Source organism: Pungitius pungitius, chromosome 12 (genome assembly GCF_949316345.1).
Source record: "Pungitius pungitius chromosome 12, fPunPun2.1, whole genome shotgun sequence".
Classification (NCBI taxonomy): domain Eukaryota; kingdom Metazoa; phylum Chordata; class Actinopteri; order Perciformes; family Gasterosteidae; genus Pungitius; species Pungitius pungitius.
The window spans coordinates 14,546,845-14,571,125 of NC_084911.1; the positions used below are offsets into that span (position 1 = coordinate 14,546,845).

A 24,281-nucleotide genomic window follows, 5' to 3' on the forward strand; every position below is an offset into this window, starting at 1 on the left:
GGGAAGGTGTCAGATATAGGATAGAAATTTCAAATGAAACACATCACTTACATTTAATGTTATGTAATGTAATCACTGATCACATATGTTATATTAGCTCTCCAGAAATAGGAATTCCTCAGTGCGATGATGCTCTGGTTGGCATCATCTTGCACGTGAGGTTCCTCACGTACGCCCTGAGGTCCGTGGCTGAGGGTTTTTAGGGCCTCTGTTATGTCTTACAGGCAACAAGCTCTCAAAGTGAAATGCAGATGAAAACACACTAGCAGTCCACGTCTTATCGGTTAAATTCTTTCATGTTAGTTCGGGAAATAAATCAGATTGACTCAGCTGTCTTTGATGGAAGACATGTGAGTTGTAATGAGTAGAATGGTTTTGTGCAGGCCCTTCTTCACTTCTTCTTGACCAGACACAGTCAGGCAGAAACCCTCAAATGAAAGGATACAAAAACATCTGACCATCAACTGGAACAGAATATCCAGCTTCAGTAAAGTGTGTGACTCTAGGACTATGGAGGTCTATGGAGCTGTGTATCAGACGTTGAAGCGAACGCCGGGGAACGGATTACCTGTAAAACAGAAATGAGGGTTAATTCCCCCGTAATTTCAGCATCACCGTAGTCACTGCGTCATTCCTGTCACAAGCTGAGATCTCATTGGATCCCCGTGCATTGTCTCCATCTGTGCCCTCTAAGAAAGCAGCTTTCTACGTCTCTCCACTGCTTCCTCACACTGCACAACCGACAACCAGGTGAGTTTTACTTTCTCCATCGAAGTGTATGCATAGAAGATACCAGCTTTAGCTATGTTCTCTGTAGTCGAGTTTATGAGTTGAGTAAATACGAATGGCGTTTTTTCCTTGAGTTTTCCGGTAGCCATTTGTATCAGGGAACTCCCAGTAACCTCTTTCAGCAGACCGGCCTGGACGCGGAAGTGGCAGAAGAAGAAGCTACGTTTAAGCTTTTTGCCATATAAATACTTAACTTTACTTTACTAACGTTATTTAACACCAGCAGGATTAAAAAGCCAGCAACAGTCCCCTGTAGTCAAGTCTCAGAGGGTGTTCATGTCTCAGCTAACTTATAGTTTCCTTTTACAGAGGACATGTACTTTTTTTCTTATTTCTCTTAGTGATTATCCGAACGTTAATGATTCCAGGCTCTGCTTTTCTTTTTTTGATTTTCATCAATTAAAATAAAGAGGGTGCATTATACAAAATGTATATTTAAGGATAAACCAGTGTACATTAATAGAACAAATATATTTTAAGGATGATTTAAGGTGTAAATTACTTTATTTCTCTAGAATTAAAGTCGAGAATTTTGTAATACTGCCGTAGAGTTATTAATAAATATGTCATTATGAATCTCTCTTTTCTCCTGGTCTTCATCCCAGTCACCATGACTCATGCGTATCCCTCCCTGAGCAGTGAGCAGAAGAAGGAGCTCAGTGATATCGCTCAGAGGATCGTAGCTGCTGGTAAAGGTATTCTGGCAGCTGATGAATCCACAGGTACGACATGTCATCCCACCAAGCCTCAGTAATCACATAGAAACTCCCTGCTGGTTTAACACTCCAGTACGAACTGCGCTCTGCAGACACTGAATCGCGTGGTCATCTTAGCAGATGCTTGAATATTAGTGCACGTATATGCTGACATTTACGGTATATGTTCAAAAAGATCATTTTCCATATTCCATTATTTACTGTGCAGTGGAGTCTGTAAAGCCTAGGGATTTCCTTTGGAGAATTGGAGAATCTTATGATGCAGTTATACAAGGACAAAATTAACTTATAACAACCACTTATTTAATCCATTTGTCCAAATTTTTCTTGCATTGGTTTGTCAACAGTCCTCTCGTATGCTGCATCCAAAATAGTGTTTGGCTCCATGTGATGTTTGGGTACCCTGCTGGCAGCATCAATGCTGTGTAACGCCTTTGAGTAAATTCTATCTGTAAAACCTTCTCAAACAGTTCTCAACAGTTCTCAGTGAATGTACAGGAAGATGTTACCACCTGCTGGGCATTGCTGCTTGTCGCACCTCCTCCGGTGCCCATGGGTCAGCTGCAGGGTCATCAGCCAGAAACCACCATTCACCAATTCCGGAACTTCTCCTGGTGGCGAAGCAGTGACAGGGACGTCTCCCTGTCACCCCCTGCAGCTGAAAGTTGTTCCCCCCTGCAGCTGTTGTCTGGGGTTAGGTGTTCTTCCCCCAACACCTATCCTTCCTCCTCAGCCAGAGCCAAAAGCTCCCTTTCTCAGCCTCCTCTGCCAGGTCCTTTGTTGCCCTCCTTAGCCTCGGATGTAGTCACAAAAAACTATTCTTCCTAAAATCATTATTGTATTAGGATGCAATAACTCAGTTCTGAACGCTCTGACATCATATTTTGCTGATCGGATCAGCCAGTCTAGACTTCAGCCAGTCTAGTCTTGTCAAGTTTAAACAGTATGTGGGCACAATCAAGACAAATGTATCCAAACCCCACCAGCCCACTCCAATATCATAAAGACTCATTCATCGAAATGGACCTGGATAGTCTCCAGCCTCCCCGACTGGTAAATTATGTTTTTTAAACCCATCCAACCCCCCTTCTCCCCATCTCCTTGCACCTCCAGGCAGCGTGGCCAAGCGCTTCCAGAGCATCAACGCTGAGAACACGGAGGAGAATAGGAGGCTTTACCGCCAGCTGCTTATCACCGCCGACGACCGGGTCGGCCCCTGCATCGGCGGGGTCATCTTCTTCCACGAGACCCTCTATCAGAAGACGGACAATGGCAAGCTCTTCCCCCAGCTGGTGAAAGAGAAGGGCATGGTGGTGGGCATCAAGGTGGACAAGGGTGTGGTTCCCCTTGCTGGCACCAATGGAGAGACTACCACTCAAGGTAGCGTGAATGAAATGAGAGTAACAAGAACAAAGGTTACTTAAATGGTACTGACTAGCTTCAGCATGTGAGATTCCACACAGATTTCCATCACCAGAAAACAACCACTTTAGAAATCAACTCACAATTTATAATAACTTGAGCATGAGCTGCCTCCACCTCTGTGTATCTGTCAGGTCTGGATGGGCTGTACGAGCGCTGTGCTCAGTATAAGAAGGATGGCGCTGACTTTGCCAAGTGGCGTTGTGTGTTAAAGATCACCTCCACGACCCCGTCCAAGTTGGCCATCATGGAGAATGCCAACGTGCTGGCCCGCTACGCCAGCATCTGCCAGATGGTGAGCGACTCAAACAGGACACACACTCCACTAAACACAGTACAGTGAAGCAACACAAGCAACCGTTAGAGATGTCCCAATCTAGGAGCGGTGAAGTGAAATTGTCTCTGTTGTCATGACGGTTGTTGCAATGTTCTCTCCACACCCTTGCCTTCCTCCCCTTCCCCAGCATGGCATCGTGCCCATCGTGGAGCCTGAGATTCTTCCGGACGGCGACCATGACCTGCAGCGCTGCCAGTATGTGACCGAGAAGGTGAGTGATGGTGGTCAGATGGGAAACAGATAATAGTCATTTAGGCTTACCTCTCATAAGCTGGCATCAACCGTGAATTTGGCGTGCTCTCAAAAAAGGAGAGCAACATTAACAAAGGCATAAAAAAGACAATTTAGTTAAGGAAAAGACTATTGTTTATCAGTAAAAGGGACATTAGTAGTCGAGGGGCGTCTGACCTAATCACCAGCAAGCAGGGCTGGACTGGTAATCTGGCATACCGGGCAAATGTCCGGTGGGTCGACGCACTTGGGGGTCAATAGGCCTATACAATTTATTATAAAATTATAAAAAGCAGGGACAGCGGCCCATTGGTTCATTTTCCATACTGACACTGGGCCGGCCCAATCATCTCTTAGCAGGCTCCACCCCTCCCTCTCTGTGTGTCAGTCAGATGCAGTCAGTGGCTCAGAGCCAGAAAGAAATGTGTGGATTAAGATGGAGAAACAAAAACGTAAGAGCAAGGGGGGTGCGGAGAAATTGCGGACACACTGGTCTGATGCGTCACAACTTCACAACAACTGGGAGTTTTTTGCGCGTCATTGAGTTAGCAGCAGGGTTCGAAATGAATTAGGACTCTTGGGGGGGTCCCCTAAAATGTAACTATAATAATACTGAAGAATACCTTGCTACACTATATACTGAAGGCAAAATTATATTGACATATTTTGAAGGTGGGATAATGGTCTTGCGATGTTTTTCATGGTTTGGGCTAGTCCCAGTATTGTAGTGATGTCTGGAGAAGTGGATTGGCTATAATCAAACAGGTAACCCTCTAATTCTGGAGCAACAAAGTTACAGCACCTTATATAAATCCCTGACATGACAAAGTGGATAACAGGTTATTCTTTCCTTGAGCAAAGAAGTTAACTAAGTTACCTAAATCCACCTGGTGTACTCATTATGGCAGCACCATGCACCTTCAAAGGGTTTGATCAAATACAAATGGCATTTCTCATCCCTTATGTTAATGGGATTTGTAAAACAACTAGCCGCTGGATTGAATAATAATCATGTCTATAAAGACTGTACCTACATTAGATGGTTTACTTTGTTTTAAAGTAGTCAATCTATAACCTGAACTAAAATCTTTAGGGACACGTTTAAAAAAAAAAGTACGATATTCTAACATGACCGAAAGCCATTTATGACAATAATCCAATAGTAACCACATTATTCGAAATCAACATGTTAAGTGACCAGGCACATATTTTATTTATTTGTTAACAACTTCATCAGGTTAGTGACCAATTGTACATCTACAATACATCTACAATTTCACCCAACAACAGCCATGGTATAAAAAAGGCACAATTTACATTTGACACACCCCCATCACAACCACCCCCCCAAAAGAAAAAAAAAGGAGGAACACAACATTTTCCGGGTGCTAACACAAAAATGTTTTTATATATAGTATATATATATTATATTTTAGTAAAAAAAAGGAAACGATAGTCAGCTCAAAATCAAATGAATTAGTAATAATGTAATAACAATAACTTATAACTAAAACAATGGGAAAAGGGTACTTTTACAACAACTTCGAATGCAGCACAAGGCTGGCGAGGCGAATTTCACGTGAACGTAACATCTGTGTTTTTCAGACCACGGCAGCTACAGACTGTTCAGTGAAACACAGACACACTTTTACACCGTTTAGCTGTCAGTATTTAACCGTGGTTGCTCCATTGACATATTTAAAATATATATATACGTCAGCTGCTAGCTAATGGTAGGCTAACGTTACCTGCTGTCCAGTGTAGTGTTTACTAGCGTCCCGTGCGGCGCTGTTTCACTTCCCTCTAACGTCCGTTTTCGGAGCATCAGGGAGAAGCGGGAGGCATTTGAGTGGCATCTAAATAAGGCACCGAAATCAGAGTTGCTATTCGGTCCGGTAGATAACGGCCGTTAAGACACCTGTACCGTATTAGCACCGGGTCTTGGACCCCCCCCCCCCAAAAAAAACTTCGGATCTACACGATTCACGTGGATGACATTTTCCCATTCAAAACTCACAGACTTGAATTAAGTCCTCGCTATCTTTTGTAATCACTGACAATTAGGTTAGTTTGCTAGCTTTGAATAACTAGTCTAGCTAACTGCTACATGTCTGCTGTTAGCTGGCAGTTTGGCTTCATACACATACAGCAAGAAACGTTGACAAACGCACTCTTGTAATCATTACGTTACACTGGGTATCTGAGTTGGTTAATGCAACTTTTAATATAGGAACACCAACTCCAAATATTTTACTATAATAAGCAATTATTATGGAGATATAAACATAATCGAAGCACTTACAGGATTTTCATGAGGGATTTCACTCTTTGTGAGGCTTCGTTTTTATCTATCTGTGATGCTATTAGCTGCCCTGATTGCTGCCCATTCGGGTTAGGAAATAAATAAATTATTGTTATAAATATAAAACGTCACTAAAGACCTATCATTTTTAATGTTAAAAATATTTGTCGGGAACCCCCCAAAATCTAAAAATAAATTCTTATAGGGGGTCCCTAATGACTTATAGGGGGTCCGGGACCCCCCCAGATGCCCCTCATTTCGAACACTGCTTAGCAGGCTGTGATTGGAAATCGGGACTGGAGGTAGCTACATGAACAGGGAGGGAGTGTTAATCAGGGCGGGTGCATAAGGATAGTGTGTGTGGACCTGGCTGGGCCACAAAAAAATGATGACGATTTAACAGTTACTTAAATCAGTGGTTCTCAACTGGTCTGGCTCCGGGACCCACCATCACCCCTTAATGACAAGCCGCGATCCAAATCGAGAAACATTCTCAACATCTCAAATTAATTTAAAATCAAGTTCATAAGCTGAATTTTATATTTTATATTCAGGATGTTTAATTATCCTAAAAATCCAATGTCTCCCCCATATCAGAATGGTTTGACCCAACCTGGCACACGCTGCTGAAACATGGACGAATGAGCCAAAAAAAACGACATTCCGCTGCATTAATAAAGTCCCTTCAAAATAAAACCACATCAATTTTTTTGTGATTTTTTTTTTCCCGTGCAAAGGCCCGCGACACATTAAAAACCAGTTGAGAATTACTGCCCTAATTGCTCTCCACGTGCCTTTATGGCAGCACACTGCCCCCACTGTGTGGGAGGGGGTTAAATGCAGAGATACAGGGATTAATAAAGGATACTTTCTTCTTCTTCTCTACTAGTTTCTGATCTGCACTCAGCTCAGGTTGATAGCGAATGTCCCTAATTCAGACTAGCCAGTCTATGGTCTCTGGGAGGCATGGCTATCCAACAGCAATCCAATTGTTGAGATATTTCTATTGTCTTTTATTTCTATTGTTACATTGTTGGTACAACATAAAACATGAAAGCAACATCCTAGAATCAGTAATGTAGTGTAGTCAGTAGTAGTAGTAGTGTAACAGTTGCTTTCAGCCAATCCATCAGTTAATCTCGTCATGTTCCATTGAGGACAGATACTGCATTGTGATACCAGCACATTTCCACTAGGTTTACAGCATATGGGGCAGATTCAAGGTCAAGACCTGTTCTTTAGGAAAGGTAATCCCCAACCACCGGTCTGGGGGCCACAGAGGGGAAAAAAAAAACTTTTTTTCCCTGAAAAATTACCCGATTCTATCTGAATTACATGCACTTGTCTCTCTAGACACATTCCCTGCCTGACACGTGACTGCCTGTATTTATGAAATCTGCCAGGTGTTGGCAGCTGTCTACAAAGCACTGTCTGACCACCACGTCTATCTGGAGGGCACGCTGCTCAAACCCAACATGGTGACCGCCGGCCACTCCTGCCCTAAAAAGTACAATCCTCACGAGATCGCCATGGCAACTGTGACCGCACTGCGCCGCACTGTGCCCCCTGCAGTGCCAGGTGAGCGCAACTCGTAGCTATCTGCACACATGCTTATTACCTTTATACCTGATCGGTACCTGACCTTTTTCCTGTGCATTCTCCCCCCCAAGGTGTGACCTTCCTGTCAGGTGGTCAGAGCGAGGCTGAGGCCACCATCAACCTGAACGCCATCAACCAGTGCGCCCTGCACAGACCGTGGGCCCTCACCTTCTCTTTCGGCCGGGCCCTGCAGGCCTCTGCACTGAAGGCTTGGGGAGGCAAGAAAGAGAATGGCAAGGCCTGCCAGGAGGAGTACATCAAGAGAGCTCTGGTGAGGAAACAGAGTAGAGAGACCCAGTTTTAGTTTAGGGGATGACGGATACAAACCCATTTCCTAAGGTATCCTTTTCTTTGTGTTTCTCCACAGAATAATAGCAAGGCAGCTCTGGGGAAGTTTGAATCATCTGGAGAGAAGGGAGCAGCTCAGGAATCTCTGTTTGTGGCCAACCACGCCTACTGAAGTCAGTCAGGCACGTCCCTATTCCACCCAGTCACTCCCCTGGTTTCTCAGACATTCTCAGACACACAGAAGCAGCCACCCAGTATCACTCCATTAGGCATAAGAGCCCAAGGAGTTCCAGGATAGATAACCATTTGACTACACTAGCCATAAGCCCAGTAAAGATATTCTATCTCTATCTTTTCGAGTTTGACCTTGCACTTGTTTGTTTGGTGTTGGGCCTAATCACCACCCTCGCAAACCAAACCTTCAGGTGTGACCTTGTCAAGTGGCTGTCCTTGTTTTCCAGAGGAGAGGTAACTAGACTAGAAGTATAACACCAACAATTGTATGGAACGTTTGGCCCCCTAGGATCTCATCAGGTGACATTAGTTAAGCCATTGGGGGGGTTGGTCCAAATTCTCATGGGGTCTATCAAACTTACTTTGTTTCATACTTGCATTTTGGGTTTAAACCAGTCTCATGCTTCTTTTTCCTTGTACTGTCTGCAGAGGTCTTTTTCTACCGGTTTCTTTAAGACCGCCCTCGACCGAGAAGTAGAGCCTGCTCTATTTGCAAAAATAGTACACAAGCTGTAGGAGACATTTTCTGGAATGTGCATGTGACGGGGAAAGGGAGGCAGAGTATTGTCTAACGTGTTAGCGTACTATTATAACAGGGCCCACCCCCCCTGAAAAAAGAACAAAAAAACGTCTTAGTAATTTTTCCACACAGACATTAATAGGTCTGTGTGGCGCTTGCAGCAGTGGGGCAGAGCACCAGTGTGACTACCCTTTCGGCCAACTAATACTACCTCGGCCGGACCGTTTGCACGACTACTACACCCCCCCCCTGAAGTTGTAATCCTAGGAGAAACACTGATTTGGAACTTCTTTGTTTGGTATCATTGTTTTTTCTTTGTTCTGCTTTAAGACTGCAATTTTTTTATGCTAACACAGGCAACCAGATAAATGTTGGTTGACTTTCAAAAAGCAGCTGCATCAAGAATGCAACAGCTTAACTGGTCTTTAACCTGAATTCACGCTTCTTTGTTCCCTTCACTTGTCAGTGGCTGCCGGCAATAAATTCCAAACATTGTTACCCAAGTGCCGTGCTGCGAACAGATCCGGTCCAGTCTACAGTGCCTTGCAAGAATTTACACCCTTTGGACTTTTCTACATTTTGTCATGGTATAACCACAGATTAAAATGTATTCCATTGTGGGTTTTTTCATGGACCAACCCAGAAATAATCCATCTGGAGGTTGGGGGAAAGTTTACATGGATTTGATGATTTACAAGTGAAAATGTATGTATGAATGTATTCACCTCCTGCGAAACCCCTCACAAAGCTCTTGGTCCACCGTTCTGTGAAGGCCTCAGTTTGTTAGAGAGCATTACCCTATAGGGACAACTATTAGCTGTGTACGCCACATATGTGGCCTTTATAGAAGAGCGGCAAGAAAGCTGCTGTGGAAAGTCAACCATAAACCTGGATGGAGCCAAATTCAGGAAAATCCTTGAAGAAAATATGATGCAGTCTGCAAACTTGAGACTGGGGCTTCATCTTCCAACAGGACAATGACCCTAAACATGAAATGTTTTGGATCAAAGCACATTCATGTTTTACAACGGCCCAGTCACAGTCCACACGTCAATCCGATTGAGAATCTATGGACAGATTTGAAAATGGCCTTCATCCAATCAGTCTGAGCGTCAACGTTTTTGCCAAGAATGGATGAACATTTCCCTCTCTATATGTGCACAGCTGGTGGAGACATTTCCCAAGACTTACAGGTGTAATTGCAGCAAAAGGAGGTTCTACAAAGTATTGACTCAGGGGAGTCCAATGTCAACTCTCTGTTGTTCCCATTAGTTTGTCATGGGTATTTTGCACCTTTTCAAAAGTACTATGCATGTTGTGTTGATCAAATGGGAAACTGCACTGAAGCAGCGCTTTTAGCACTTTGTAGACTAGCTACAAAGTGGATAAATTGATTCTTGTTCTAGGTCTGTAGTAGTTGAAATGCACTCATTGGAAATGGTTTTGGATAGAAAGAAAGGCATCAGCTGAATGACAGGCAATGTGATCACCAGCTTGAGAGTGCCGTCCAGCCCACTGGGGATCTGGTTATGGGGGTGTGAACTAAGTCAATAATCTAAGGATAACCTGTATTGTCATATTTCAGTTTGTGGGTTGGTAGGCACATTAGATACACATCGCTAGTATGGGAGGTTTTCATCATGTGTGCCCTTTAAATGGCCGTAGGCCCATATTAAACCTCTGCTGCAGAGACATCTAGTGATGCGTAGTTGATTTCTACAACCACAGATATAGCATAAGTTGACAAGAATCTGTAGTCTGACCACTACATCCTACACAATGTACTTTTAAACCTAAAGCAGATAGAGGCCAACCAAGAAACCGTCCCTTTTAGTTGCAGCACACAGTGGACTACATCACCCTTGATTATTCCTCCTGACTCAATCAGTTCCAGTTATCCTAAAAACAGAGCTAGAGCATAAAAACAACCAGTGGATGTATGTGGGGTAGGTATTTTTATTTTAAAATGAGATTTGAGTAAACGAGGCTTCCGTCTTGTGTAAGTAGAGCAAAGTGCGTCTCCTACCAGTAACATACAGCTTAAGTGCTGAGCGTTAATCAAAACATACACATCAGACTAAGAACTTCCTCTATTTCACCTGATGGGGCTTCACAACATTAAAAGTCTTTAGGTTTCTTTTTTCAGCCGATAAACAGGAAATTAAGGGGTGCTCGGGTTGGTTTTGATGAATGACATGGAGACCCTTCCCCTCCAGTCTGGGACTGTTGTCAGCAGAGCAAGAGTCCTGATCTTCACATGTTGGTGGTCATCCTGGTCTGGCTGTTGGCTGGTGTCAGCTCCCCCTGGCTGCCTTCCCTGGGTGGAGACTAAGAAGAGGACATGACATGAGGAAGTTATTGTTTCCATTCAAAATAACCTTCAATTCTCTGATTCTGTGTTTTATGGTATAAGCACTTTTCACAAATGAGCCTGTGGGGAAAGATCCGCACCCTGTCCATAACTCGTGGTTAGTTGTTGGTTGGTTTAGACCTTGAAAACAGCACTTTGTTCGCAGAGAATTTGTTGAGTTGCAAAGTGTGAGTCTCTCAGGAACTCTGTGTGTGACCTTTCTCACCACTACTTGTGACCTAGCCTAGTTCCTGAACACATCGTGGGACCCACAGATGCCCTGACTGATCCATATCCTGTTCAGTTATCAGTCTTTCAAACAGTGATTTATTGGACGCCATTAAGGGAGGGTTAGGGGTGTCGCTTTACGACCTCTGGGGTTTTTCTGCATTGCTCTGTCCTGGGGTTTTCTGCTGAGACAACACAGGCCCCTCTTCGGAGTGTATAAAACTCCTGCTCCCCCTCTCCTCTTGGTCAGATCTTCCTGCTCCTCTGAGGGAGAAGGAACAATCTTTCCCTTTTCAACTGAATAGTAGTCATTTGACTTCTGTCTGTACTTAGGGCTTGTGTTGATGATTTCTGTATTCTTTATCCTTTTTCTATATTCTAGTTAGTAATACTTAATCACAAAGAGAGTTCAAGATTGACTTTTGATTTCTCACAAGGCTTCAATCCACAAATTTCCACCACACACATCTGTAAAGTTCATGTGATGAATGTTAATTAATCCTTGCAACAAGAAAGAAAATCTCTAAAGTCTATATCCTCATGTCCAAATAAAGGCACACCAGCGTACCGCTTTAACTGGAGTTAAGCTTGGATTTAAATGTGCTTTCATTAACTCTTTCATTGTTTATCTCTTAACAACTGACAACTCCTCTTTCCTACTTTGACGTGGATCTGATTGCGCAGCACAGCAGCACGGAGGATCATGGCTTTGGCTCGTCTCTGGAACTCTTTGCCCATGTGGAGCGACTTCTCAAACGTGGTGCTCCTCTGGTCCACATCCCTTGCGTACAGAATCTGTCAACAAGTCAGTTGTTAGCTCCAAATCACACTTTGACTGGATTTTCTTGAATGTGTGCTTCACCTTGCTGTGGGAGTCGATACGAGCGTTGATAAGCCCCTCCAGTATGAGCTGCGTGAGCTCGTCCTCCAGAGCTGCTACTGTGGTGTTAAAGGCCTGGGCCATCTTCATCATGTCTGCTGACACGTAGGGGCTGAAATACTAAACAAATACATACAAACATGCTACGGTTAGCCAGCAGTTACTTGTTAATCAAAAACTACTTTATAATTTCAAAGAACATACTATACCCTCTGGATACAAAGGCCTTTTCACCATTCCAAAGATGTTTTTTGCTCATTTTTTACAGCTTATGGGCTTAGGTTTTGCAGTAATTATCGCGTAACCAAGACAAGCCTCTTGAAATGGGTCAAGTGAATGTGATTGGGAGAGAATACATTTTTCTAAATAAAATATTTTTCAGGAAGAAAAGCGTGTCTTACCTGGATGAGGGCTCTGTTCCTGATCTGGCTGTACAGTGTCTTGACATGTGGGGCCAGGTACATGTCCAACAGGAGATTATCCTAAAGGACACGCCAGACATAAACTCCAAATCATCTAAGAATGTTTGTGTGCCATGCACTCCCAGAACTATTACTAACTATTGTTAGTTTACAATAACATGGCACTTACCTTCATTTCATCAAGCAGCTTGAGACAAGATGCGTACTTTGACTCGTAAAACTTGAAGATAATGTCACGGATTTGAGGTTCCAACTCTAGAAATAACTTAAAGGAGCTGAGGACAGAAGAAAAAAAAAAGTTTAATACCATTGCTTACTATTCCTGAAAATATGTTTCCCAAAGTGCTCCTACCTGCTGGAGATGACGTTACGCTGCAGCTCCTGTCTATCAAATGTGGCTAATGCACATAAGCCTCCATAGACGGCTACATTACTGGGAGACAGGAGCTACAGGGAACACACACTCTCAAACTTTATTTTTGATAAATAGTTTGGATGAATAAATTGCCATTGGCTACTGTGTGTACATTTTATGAGCATTCGTCTCAGGTTCTAAATAATTCTAAAAATGAAAGCATCCAATGTAAAAGCCATGTCTCGACTAGATAAAAACACAAGAATAAAAATATATTCCCTTCTTGCATTCTTTGCTTTCATGACTGCTAAGCATAATTTTAGCTTCAGTTTAACTTTGCAATGTGTGGTCAATTTGCAGTGACTTTGGTCACCTCTGGGCAGTCACAGTGGTCAAAAGAAGCCTGCAGGAAGCACTTGGCTGCTGGTTTATATTTTCGAGAGGCCAACTCTGCCAGACCTGAAACACCAACAAAGGAAAATCAGACCACTACTAGAATGTCCACGATTGATTGCTTTCTGTCCACATGGCTGCTTTCAGAACATCTGTAAACACATAGCGTCTACTCAGCTGGACTTCCTAATTTATAATCATAAGAGCATTCTTACCTGCAGCACACTTTAACTTGGTGAGGACAGCTTGATTTTGGCTATCTCGCTCCCCTCTTTGCTAAACAAGCAGAAACAGAAACACCATTATCAAAGTCATAATCATCATCATCATCATCTGAAAGGCATTGTCATCTTAGTAAGCAATGTCTTCTTCAGGGCAGACACTGTGACCTCTGCTCACCTCTGCTATCTCTGGCGTTGATTCGGCTTTGTTGACGTAGCTCAGAACATGGGACCAGTTCTGGAGGTAAACACTAACCTGGGGGAACCCAGGGTTTAGATTCAGATTAGTGTAATTACAGGGCATCCGGAAAGTATTTTAGAATTTTGAGGGAAAATAAGAATCTAATCCATTTTGGAATATGGCTGTTACAAAACAAAATGTGGCAAAAGTGAAGCGCCGTCAATACTTTCCAGATGCATTGTAAATAATAAGATCGCAAAAAAAAGCATCAATAACTCCCCACACCAAATGTTAAAATGGTGGCTGCCGCATGGAAACAGGGTGGGACATGGTACTGTACCTTGATGACATTCAGACACATGTTAATGACATGCTTAGCACTGGTGCAGTAGTCTCTGGCTCGGGAGTAGCACTTGAGGGCATTACTGAGATCTCCACAGTCCAGGTAGTGATCCCCCAAGTCATCGTGACCTCTCCTGGGAAGATGAGAAAGAGAGTTGGTAGATGTCCCCGGTGGACAGAACCACACATTTGGAGTCTAAGCTGCAGGAGTTTCTGGTGAACCTGCATGACTTCATCTGCTCATCAGAATCCGACCCAGCGACACCAATTATGAGCATTAAGAAGAACTGGAAATAAACACACACACCTTGGCTGTACTCGATTACATCAGTGTTTCCCCTAGGTTTACGACGTGGTGGGCGTTCTATTCATATGTCAAAAATGTTCTTTTGCAGTGGCATCACAGGTCAAAAACTAGAGATTTCATGGACGATAAACTGGGTTGTGATCAGTAAGGCTCTGTAAAACCGTGATGCCAATGATGCTGTGTGCCTTCATACCTGATGCTCTCTTTAATGGAGTTTCCCTTGTAATTCTTGAGATCAGTGTCCAGTTTCTCCAGTTTGAGCAGAGCCTTTTTTCTGGTGGACTCTGCCCAGGCTGAATCCAGGGGTGGAGGAACAACACCACCCTCAGGTACAGTGTCTGGCACACCCTGCACTTCCCTAAAAACAACAACAACAACAATGTATCTATTACAAAAGATACACGAAAGTCTTTGCAGTGCTCCACACAGCTCCTTTCTCATGACTCCACAGATTTCAGAGAGCTGAGCTAGGGCATGTGTTCAAGGCAGGCTACATTGATATGTGAAAATATAAACAAAACATTGTGCCAAAAATGAAAGGAACACTTTGAAAAACATCAGATCTCAATCTGAACATTTAAGTTGGATATATATTCTGCAATGGACAGTGTAATGTCATAGGAACAAAAGGATAACACATCTTTTGATGGGTATAAAAGTTTTATAGATACCCCGAAAATCAAAAAATGAAGAAATTATTTGACAAGCTGGTCCATTCTGCCTAAAATCAATTTCTGCAACTAAAAAATATTGAATGATTGGTTGACAAAATTGCGGCATGCTCCTAATGAGAAGACAGATGGCGTCTTGTGGGATGTCCTCCCAGATCTGTCTAAGGGCATCAGTGAGCTCCTGTAAGCCTGAGGAGCAACCTGGCGGCATCGCTTCCTGACGTCGGGTTCTGATTGTTTGGGTAGACACATTCACACCAGTGGCCTGCTAGAGGTCATTCTGTAGGATTTGGCCAATGCTCAGCCTGTTCCTTGCACAAAGCAGCAGATATCAGTCCTGCTCATGGGTTGAGGACCTTCTACGGCCCTGTCCAGTAACGGCCTGTCTCCTGGATTCTCCTCCATGTTCTAGATTGTACTGGGAGACACATCAAGTCTCCTTGCAACGCGTGTCATCCTGGAGTTGGACAATCTGTGCAACTTCTTGGGGTTTGTCCCGTTCCCCCTGTTGCTAATTCCATCAACACCAATGCAGCTGAAGCTGATTTACAACCCCCTCTGCTACTTACCTGACCAGATCATTATCAGATCTAAGCTTTGACATTAGCTTGAACTGAAAAATAGATACAGATAGAGATGATATCCATACAAATATAAAAGCAGTAGAAGGTTGACAGGAGAGATTTTATGACTCAGGCACCAGACCAGATCAGACGCTTTTATCCAAAGCGACTTACAAAAATCAGGGGGGGGGGGGCGCCCCTACATATGCGCTCGCACCAGCGGACATACGACCACTACTGCTACTACCGCCCCACCATTTATTCCTCTCAGAATCTCAAAAGCAGTGAACACGCGAACGCGTCGGCAACGTTTTGCGCCACAGGGTTACATACAAAGTCTACGTGCAGACGCGATGACGCTGCAGGGCCGCGAATCTGCGATTGAGCGGTCACGATTTCGGGCAAAGCCACGCCAAAATGCAGCAAACGCTTGAGCTGAAATATTACATCGTTCGAGACAAAACGCTGTGACGCCCAGATGTTCCCTGTCGTCACTGACGTCCTAAAGACACTAGTATCCTGTACGATGCATCGGGGTATAACCAAGTTTCTATTTGTTGAATTGCAACCGGTCCAGGAAAGACCTGACACTTTTAACAAACAGCATACAACCATATGTGCCTTTTTACAACACCCCATCACTGCATTGAATATAGTACAATAAAGTGTAGGGTAATTGTATTTGAAAGACACACGGATACTAAATATTAAGTAATATTAATGACGTTTACTCAATAACGTGGCTCTTAAGAGACGTTTGGTTGCGCTTGTAGCATATGGTGACTCGTCATGGGACAGTTCCCTCGGCAGAGAAGTATGATGTGAAGGCGATGAAGTCCGCTGCCCGATCCGAGCGAACGAGTTATCAAACTGACTGACCGCTAGCACCATGTACGTATTTAGGACAAAAACATGACTCCGTTTGGTGGATCGACGTAAGTAGGCCTTCCATAAGTGTAAATTTTTTTGACGAAAACTATGACAAAAAATGTTCGTTAACGACCTTTCCCCATGACGAAATGCCTAAATATTTTCGTTAACAAGACGAGACGAAAATGATGGTGGTTGGCGAAGTCACAATACTTTTCCCCCCTAAATTTGCATACACCTAAGACAAACATGGGCAAAGTACGGCCCCGTAATGCTCAGTTTTCTGGTGACTGGAGCCAGCGTTTGGAGACACGCGCACTTCAACCAGTTCACACGCCACGTCTTGAGAAGACTGTTAAACCGTCTCTGCCACCGTACGTTAGTTACTAAGCAACAAAGAACGCGTGAGCACACATAACAGGTGGAGGCTTTTGATCGAGCTGCTCAGTGTAGGTGAAGGATGTGGAAGCACAGAGCAGGTGGAGGAAAACCCAGAGGACAGAGACAGGAGAAAAAAAACAAAAAGTAAAGAGGAGAGAAAGAGAAAAAAAACAATACAATGTGGGGGTCCAGTTGTGAATGGCTGGTTCATGATCCAACCCAAAAAATAATGTATTGCACCGATTGTAGGACGTTAACGGGGTCTCTTTTGTTGGGACAAGCCATTTCACCAGCGCCGGCGCTCCGCACACGCACATCACGCACTGCGCGTAGGGCACCAAGTGCCTGGGGGAGCATCAAAAAATCTGGGACGTGAAAAATCATCACAGTAGGCTACTAGTATAAATAACAAATAAAAAATATGTCTAAAGCATGTTTATATGCAAAAGCAATACAAAAGTAATAGGCCTAGACCAAATTAGTGGAGAAAAAGGGGAACCTCCTGTGCGGTTCAGACCTCTGCCTTGGAAATGCTGACATTTCTGCATAACAATCGGCTTCAAGAGGTATATCCCATTCTGTGGATTGCTCTTCGTATTGCACTGACTCTTCCTGTCACAGTTGCCTCTGCTGAGCGAAGCTTTTCAAAGCTAAAACTAATCAAAACGTACCTGCGCTCATCAATGGGGCAGGAACGTTTAAGTGGTCTGGCTGTTATCAGCATCAATGGGGACGTGGCTCAGAAACTGTCATACGAGGACCTGATAGCTGATTTTGCAGCTAGGAAATGCAGGCGTGTGCCTCTGTAGGGCCTTTGACAACTGATGGTAGTGAAAATGTTTGTAATATAGTTCTATTGGATAGCAGAATGGTCTCTTTTATAGAGATGGTAAAGTAAATTCTACTGTGCAGTTTGTACTTATGTATGGTTATTTGCACTTTAAAATTTGCACTTTATTATTATTTGTACTTATGTATATTATTTAATGAAGAAATGTGAACATTATTACTTATTGCTATAGACCGATCCTAGGAGGGATATCTGATGGACAACCCAAGTACTGTAAGCTAGACTATTATCTAGTTGTAGACACAACAAAGAGGGTCCCTGGGCCTGAGAAGGGAAGAAGTTTAATATGGCTGTTATATGTGACTAAAACTAGACTAAAATGTAGGACTAAAATTAAGAAGGATTAAAAAGACTAAATTAAAAATAGCTGCCAAAATTAACTGTTCCACAACAAGTACAGAGTCGCAATGTCTTCCATGGTTGATGCAAAGGAAAACCAATGGTGGGAAGTTGATCTGTTTCAGGGTGATAAACCACACACCCTCGCCGTTCCGTCGGCCCGAATACACGCAACTTGACCACAAATGAGCCCGAAAGATCCTGCGGCGTGTTTAGTGTGCTTGACGCGTTCTGTGTGAACGTAACATTATGCAACAGGGTTATTGATAAGAATACCGTGAGGCCTCTGTGAGTTTGCGGTGGATCTCTTCGTAAGTGTCGACATTGAAGGTTCTCTGGACAAAGGTGAGGGCCATCTTCAGGGCTTCCACTCGGAGCTGAGGGCAATGCTCAGCGATGAACTGAAGCCTTTCAATGCGCATTAATCCACTGTAGCTGGTGGCATACTGCTCGAGGTCCTACACAGAGGGAAGGACAGAGGAGGGGTATGTTATCGCACTTGTACACCAAAGTTGCACATGGCCAACACAAGCTTCTCCTGCTGCTGCTGCTGACAGCTTTTAACTTTGTGTTTCAAGGGATCACATGTGGTGTTGTAGGCCACGAATTTCCACCCATAGCTTTCATAACGCATTACAGCTGTGTTCATTGCAGACTCATCTGGAGAATATCTGCAACTTTCTTGTTCTTGTGTTAAGCATGGGACAAACATTGGCAGATAGTACTGTACTGATCTGTCTCAATAAGGAACAAAAAAACTCATCAGCAGCACGACTGTGTGCTTTGCGGGTGTGCGGGCTACTGTACTGACTTTATATTGCATGAATAAATAAGGCTACAACAGCTTCATGCACTGGATTGATTATTTGCGGTTTCATGCCAAGGAAAAGTTTCAGGTTTACCACAGCATAGCTCGCTCACAGCGTTCAATGTTGGTTCTATAGTCTATAAACTTCAATTAATGTTAAGAATATTTGTTTCAATCACTGAAAGAAGCCTGCAATATTTGGGACAGAAATTGCAACCTTGGCAATTAGTGCATTTACTTATATTTGTGTAGGTAATATATTGTATAGGTAATTTCTTTTAGGTTCAAACATATTTAACAAGTTGTTCTGTCGTGTATTCATTTGCCCTGTTATTGTCGTGCCTGATGCGCAACCAGGTAATCGAAAATGTTCGAATATACATACGTGTTTTTAAAGCGAATATTCAATGTCATTTTTGAGCAATTTTGACAGCCGTAATAGATACACAGATCATTTAGATGGATATATATATATATAATATATATATATATATTATATATATATATATATATATATATATATATATATATATATATATATATTATATATATATATATATATTAGGGCTGTCAAATGATTAAAAATTTTAATCAAATTAATCAGAATTTTCAGTGGATTAATCATGATTAATCACCTGAATCCTAACAATTTTTTCTTTCTGAAATGCATAATAAAAATAAATAACAGGACACAGATACATAATTATCATTATTATTATCATAATTATTATTTTTTACATAAATACATGTTATTGATATTTGATTTTTTAATTCATTCCAGAAAATAATCAAATCAATGTTATTTGATAAGTTAGACTGATTTCCCTGCATGGCTCTAGAAGGGTCTCGAGCCTCTGCAGTTTATCCCACTCTGCTGTGAGTTTGTGCTCCTGCGATGACCAGACATGACCAGACATGTCAACCCTCACGAATTTCAAAGCCCCTCCCGAAAATCTCCCGGACCGACCTTTCTCCCGATTTCCACCCGAACAACAATATTGCTGCACCACCCGTCACTGGGCGCGCCGTTTCAGACCGAACAATAATAAAGGTTACACCTTAAAGTCAAGCGCGGCGATTAGAACGACTGGCGCTGCAAAGAAATCCGCTACCACCCCCATTTCAGTGTGAAATATCCCCATACCTGGGAGGAATTACATCGCATTGGCTTCTCTTCCTCCGCATGTTTCAGAACAGTATTACGGGTCTCTCCGATGGTCTTTCCTCTATCTCAGCGCTGCTCTTTATTTATTTTTCTTAGCAAAGCTCTGCTGGGCGGAGCTTTTCTTCTTCTCTGTTCCGCTGCGCGAGAACCGGGGGGAGGGGGAGGGGGGGGGGGGTGCGGGTCTCTGGCGCAAACGACTTGCTGAACCTGACGGCCTGACGTATGCCTGCAGGTGGCAGTAATGTGTTGTATAGGATGAAGTGCATTCCCTAGAAGAAGAGGTTCTTTCCGGACCTGAATAATTTGTCACACTGCGCATGCGTGAAATGCGTCAAAAAAATTGACGTAATTAACAACAAACAGCTAATTAACGCCGTTAACGCGCTATTTTTGACAGCCCTAATATATATATATAATCTGTAGATACACAAGTTACACATATAACAATGTCACACCAATACCAGCGTTGGGTTCTCCACTATGTAATTGGTATCCGGAGCGTTCTGCTGGTCTTCCTGGGGGTCCGCGTCTATTTGCATGGGCTCTACAGACCCCTGAAACAAGACAGACACAGAGGTTAGCAGAAATCACAGGGTAAGGCACGATCCACATTGTAGTCGAAATTCATTTAAAAAATATACTAGAAGTCAAGAACAGAGGTTCCAGTTTTCCAGATTAGGGCAGTTCTTGACCAAATGGAATTCTTAGTCAACTATCACATAATTTTTTTACATGAATTATTAGATTTAATTTACAGATCTGTAAAACAGAGTACGCCACAAAGAACTACACCAAAGCTCCGCTTTCGATTGAGTGAAAAAAAAGTCAGACATCTTGAAAAAAAAAAAGCATAAAGACACAATAAGCACAGCAAACTACACAGCTATTATGATCAGTGATTTCCCTACCATTATATCATGCAGTAACCATATTTGTAACCAAACAAGCGGCAATAACCGCTTCAAGAGCTGGTTTACATTGCAACGGGAGATTGGCGAACGGAAACATCACAATTAATTGTAATTAGAAAATCATCTCTTAGGTCATCGTCAACAGCTTAAGTGGGGTTCGGATTGCGCCGGCAACTGTTCCAGCAGTAAACTTCACTATCCCAGGCCACAACTACAAGTCAGTCCGATGATGCTCTCGGCCCGCTGGCGTCGGTCAGAATACCTTTGTGTTCATTTCTAAAGACTGTCATTAAAACATACAGCACTTTATTTAAGACGCTGCGTTACTTGCAAGTCGCTGTGTTGTGCCAGAATAAAGTTAGAAAAAAACATTTGCGGCAAACCCATGGTCATGAAGATCCTCATTTAACGTTACATGGACTTTGCATGTCGCTAAATACCCAACTGAGATCGGCATGTGCCGTTCTGAAAAAGGATCCTACCAAAGACACCTGCCGTTCTGACTAAGGAACCAACCACTTTTCGCACTCGGCGCTACTGCCGCATTGACGGCAAGGAGGCAGGGCAGCACACAGAGCATGTGATTGCAGGGGAAGACATGGCCTCAGGTGCACAAGCTCTTGCCTGTCGTCCTCGGCTTACTGGAAGAAAAAAAAAAGATGCCAGAGGAGGAATCTTTGTGGACTTCAGCTCTGCTTTCAACACCATCATCCCAGCTCTGCTGCAGGACAAAGTCTCAGCTGCATGTGCCCGACTCCACCTGCAAGTGGATCACCGACTTCCTGTCCGACAGGAAGCAGCACGTGAAGCTGGGGAAACACGTCTCTGCCTTTGTCCATCAGCACCGGTTTCTCCCCAAGGCTGCATTCTTTCTCCTCTGCTCTTCTCCCTGTAGACAATCACCTGCAACTCCAGTCACCAGTCCATCAAGCTCCTGAAGTTTGCTTCCCAAGGCAGCGGAAGAAATTGAACATGCAAATGATGGTGCACTTCTACACGTCTATCCTCTGCTCCTTAATCACTATGTGATACGCTGCAGCCACAACCAAGGACAAGGGCAGGCTGACACATCCGCTCTGCAGAGGGTGATCGGCTGCAATCTGCCGTCTCTCCAGGACTTCCAGGACCCTAAACATTTTTCTTGGACAGATCTCATAGATCCCCAGGGCGGATCAGTTGGCCACTGCAGAGTTGTTTAGAGTCAGTGACTTCCACCAGGGAAATTGGTAGAGGCTGAGGAAGAATCATCGTCAAAGAGGGCAGAAGTTCCACAAAGTGCTTCCCACTGCCTGATACACTCTTCAGTTGCAGTCAACAGGATCCCATCCTTACTGGACACAGCTTGGATGATTCTTTTTTTCCCCCATCTTTGTTGAAGACCAAAAGTCTTTCTTGATACCCTGAACTCCTCCCACACTCTGTGCTCCTTCTCCTTCACGGCCGCCCTTTGTGCCCGCCAGTACTCTGCAACGGACTACCGAGTCCCAACAGATATGATCACCCGGAGGTATCCTCCATGATTTAAACAGTGGCAAAATCGGATCGTTGTAGATTTTAAGCCCGTTTCAAAAGGGGGATGCGTGGTTGGCAAAAAGCAAGGCAAAATGAGCACACAGGAGTCAGCGGAGGTAGTTTGGCATTGCCACAGATGCAACAATCGTTATTTTATCATTCCGTTTGTTAGCTTTTTAACATGCTACCCGGCTGATATTGAACAAACGCTAGCTTCAAGAAGATACATTTGTTGCAACAGTTGCACAGTTAGTACGAGTTAATACTCTATGCTACACGTATATGGTTTATTAGCCATGGGCGTGATATCGAAGCTTCTTTCACTCTAGTGAAGTGCACGGTTTCAATACATTGTGTCGAAGCTGGAGTTAAAGGAAGAATACCACGAGACTGACGACGTCCGAAGCTTCAGACATCACTGGTACTTCAGAAAGCGCTTCAGTCAGTTCTACAGTTTTTACAGTTTAGCAGAGATTAGAATGACAGAGATACACAAGTACACAACAAAAAACAAATCAGTATTCCAGTAGCAAGTACGGCAATAAAAGTAATACGCTCAGATAAATTATATATTCGTAACTCATGGTCAAACATATATTTTGTTATTTAGTACAACTTAACGTTACTAGCAAAGATTTACTGTCACCTATTACACAGCATGGTCTACATTTGATGAAGGACTTTCGTTACGAACACCATGTTAGCATACAGGCTTTTTTTATTGCGTTTAAATTACCGTTGTTGTCGGGTTTTAGCTACGGTCTTCTTGAGCTCATGCTAGTTACAGTTTAGAGCTTTAGTTTAGAGCTAACGTTTATGGGGTGACTTGCTAATAACAGGAAGTCGGCTTGCAGGGCTAGTTTATGATACAATGATAAACACATGCTGATTTCTAGACTATGATCCGTTTGGTTTCGGTGAAGATTTGGACTAAAGATGTCGGAGTAGCAGAAACAGCTACACGGAGGAGTTATTGGCCTTCTGTTATGTTGCCATTGAACAGTTATTGTTACAACTCTGCTGGTATCGCCACAACGTTAACGTTAGATAGATAGAGGCCCTCTGCTAACTTGGTCGTTAGCCTGCACGATAAAACATCTCCAATTTAAACTGTTCCACTAGCAAACGTGCGGGCATTAAAAACTTTTTTATTATTACGGAATTATGTGAAATTCCTCCAACGGCATTATCAATAACGTTGATGTTTATTTTGCTTGCAGTTGTCTTTACTTGCACTGTGCGTTAGGAAATGGCAGTAACTCGATGTTACCTCTGACAACAAATGCCAAAACCCAAATCTTAAAATTAGTGCTTTAATGTTAATTTATAGATCATTCATACGCAACTGGAACAGAAGGAACGCATGGTGGTCTGGCTCTTGAGTTGCCTTAAATCTTTAACGAACTTATTAACCGATCCAAAGCTAAAGTTCATGTAGCTTAAACTAGCAAGCTAACTGCTAACATTAGCTAAGAAAAGCCCAGTGTGATGAAGATACATCAAGTTCAGTTTCTAAAAATGCCGGCTATTTAGAAATGTCAAAACCAGCGAGGTTTAAGACTTACCTGGAAGTTAAACACTTGCAGAGGCAAAGGCATTTTATCCGGGCTGGTTATTGTTAGAGGGGGGGATATATCATAAAGATTTTGATGTGCGGCGTGCACACTACCATTCGAGTCTCTGGTAGGCTGGGCCTAATGTTCGCGCTACGGCTCGCGTGAAGGCCCAGATTGACAGCTGCCGTTTCTTCGGCCCAATCCAAACCTCTCCCTTAAACCAGCTCTGGACCGTTGGGGATTTGCCCGACGTCACCTGGCGAGTGGTTGGTCCGAGAGTCTTTCAGTTGTTGTAAATAATGAAAGGGACAGCACTTTGCTGCCTCCACATGTCACGTCACCATGACAACATAAAAAATGATTTACAATTGAGGGTATTAATCTAATACGTTTTACTCTGATTTGAACGTCTTTTAGGCTGTTTTCATCTTAGAACCATCTGGTGGTTTAAAAATGGAATTTTAAATAGTGTTTTACGTTTTCTTGTCGAAATATCTTTAAACATTTTATGTTTTGGATAGATAAAAAAAAATATTTG

At 43.1% G+C, this 24,281-nt stretch overlaps 2 protein-coding genes across 5 annotated transcripts; one reads left to right on the forward strand and one right to left on the reverse strand.

Annotated features, from left to right (window-relative positions):
* Positions 1–625: 625 nt before the first annotated feature.
* On the forward strand, positions 626–10,467 carry LOC119219981 (fructose-bisphosphate aldolase A-like). The gene is made up of 8 exons (XM_037475512.2): positions 626–750; positions 1,395–1,511; positions 2,619–2,885; positions 3,062–3,222; positions 3,392–3,475; positions 7,201–7,375; positions 7,468–7,667; positions 7,764–10,467. The coding sequence occupies exons 2-8, from the start codon at positions 1,400–1,402 to the stop codon at positions 7,854–7,856; spliced, it is 1,092 nt and encodes a 363-aa protein (XP_037331409.1). The 5' UTR covers positions 626–750; positions 1,395–1,399; the 3' UTR covers positions 7,857–10,467.
* Positions 10,468–10,610: 143 nt separating this feature from the next.
* On the reverse strand, positions 10,611–23,998 carry gps1 (G protein pathway suppressor 1). 4 transcript variants are annotated; one of them, XM_037475509.2, is made up of 15 exons: positions 23,753–23,997; positions 22,571–22,635; positions 20,220–20,318; positions 18,068–18,249; positions 14,311–14,475; positions 13,809–13,944; positions 13,466–13,543; positions 13,282–13,342; positions 13,047–13,132; positions 12,671–12,765; positions 12,488–12,593; positions 12,298–12,378; positions 11,879–12,016; positions 11,677–11,811; positions 10,611–10,766 (listed from the first exon to the last, which is right to left on the reverse strand). In XM_037475509.2, the coding sequence occupies exons 2-15, from the start codon at positions 22,601–22,603 to the stop codon at positions 10,692–10,694; spliced, it is 1,470 nt and encodes a 489-aa protein (XP_037331406.1). In that variant the 5' UTR covers positions 22,604–22,635; positions 23,753–23,997; the 3' UTR covers positions 10,611–10,691. The 4 variants fall into 4 exon arrangements, with proteins under 4 accessions (XP_037331406.1, XP_037331408.1, XP_037331405.1 ...); XM_037475511.2 differs by having other exon boundaries at positions 20,226–20,318; positions 23,753–23,995; XM_037475508.2 differs by lacking the exon at positions 22,571–22,635 and having other exon boundaries at positions 23,753–23,998.
* Between the last annotated feature and the right edge of the window lie 283 nt (positions 23,999–24,281).

Excerpts from the sequence above, each read along its gene's own strand:
- LOC119219981 (XM_037475512.2), top strand. The coding sequence starts at position 1,400 with ATGACTCATGCGTATCCCTCCCTGAGCAGTGAGCAGAAGAAGGAGCTC. Across the intron at positions 1,512-2,618 it reads GGCAGCTGATGAATCCACAG|GCAGCGTGGCCAAGCGCTTC; the intron begins GTACGACATGTC and ends TTGCACCTCCAG. Across the intron at positions 3,476-7,200 it reads GCCAGTATGTGACCGAGAAG|GTGTTGGCAGCTGTCTACAA; the intron begins GTGAGTGATGGT and ends GAAATCTGCCAG.
- gps1 (XM_037475508.2), bottom strand. The coding sequence starts at position 23,785 with ATGCCTTTGCCTCTGCAAGTGTTTAACTTCCAG. Across the intron at positions 18,250-20,219 it reads AGAACCCAACGCTGGTATTG|GACCTCGAGCAGTATGCCAC; the intron begins GTGTGACATTGT and ends CCCTCTGTGTAG. Across the intron at positions 13,544-13,808 it reads TGTGTCTGAATGTCATCAAG|GTTAGTGTTTACCTCCAGAA; the intron begins GTACAGTACCAT and ends GGGTTCCCCCAG.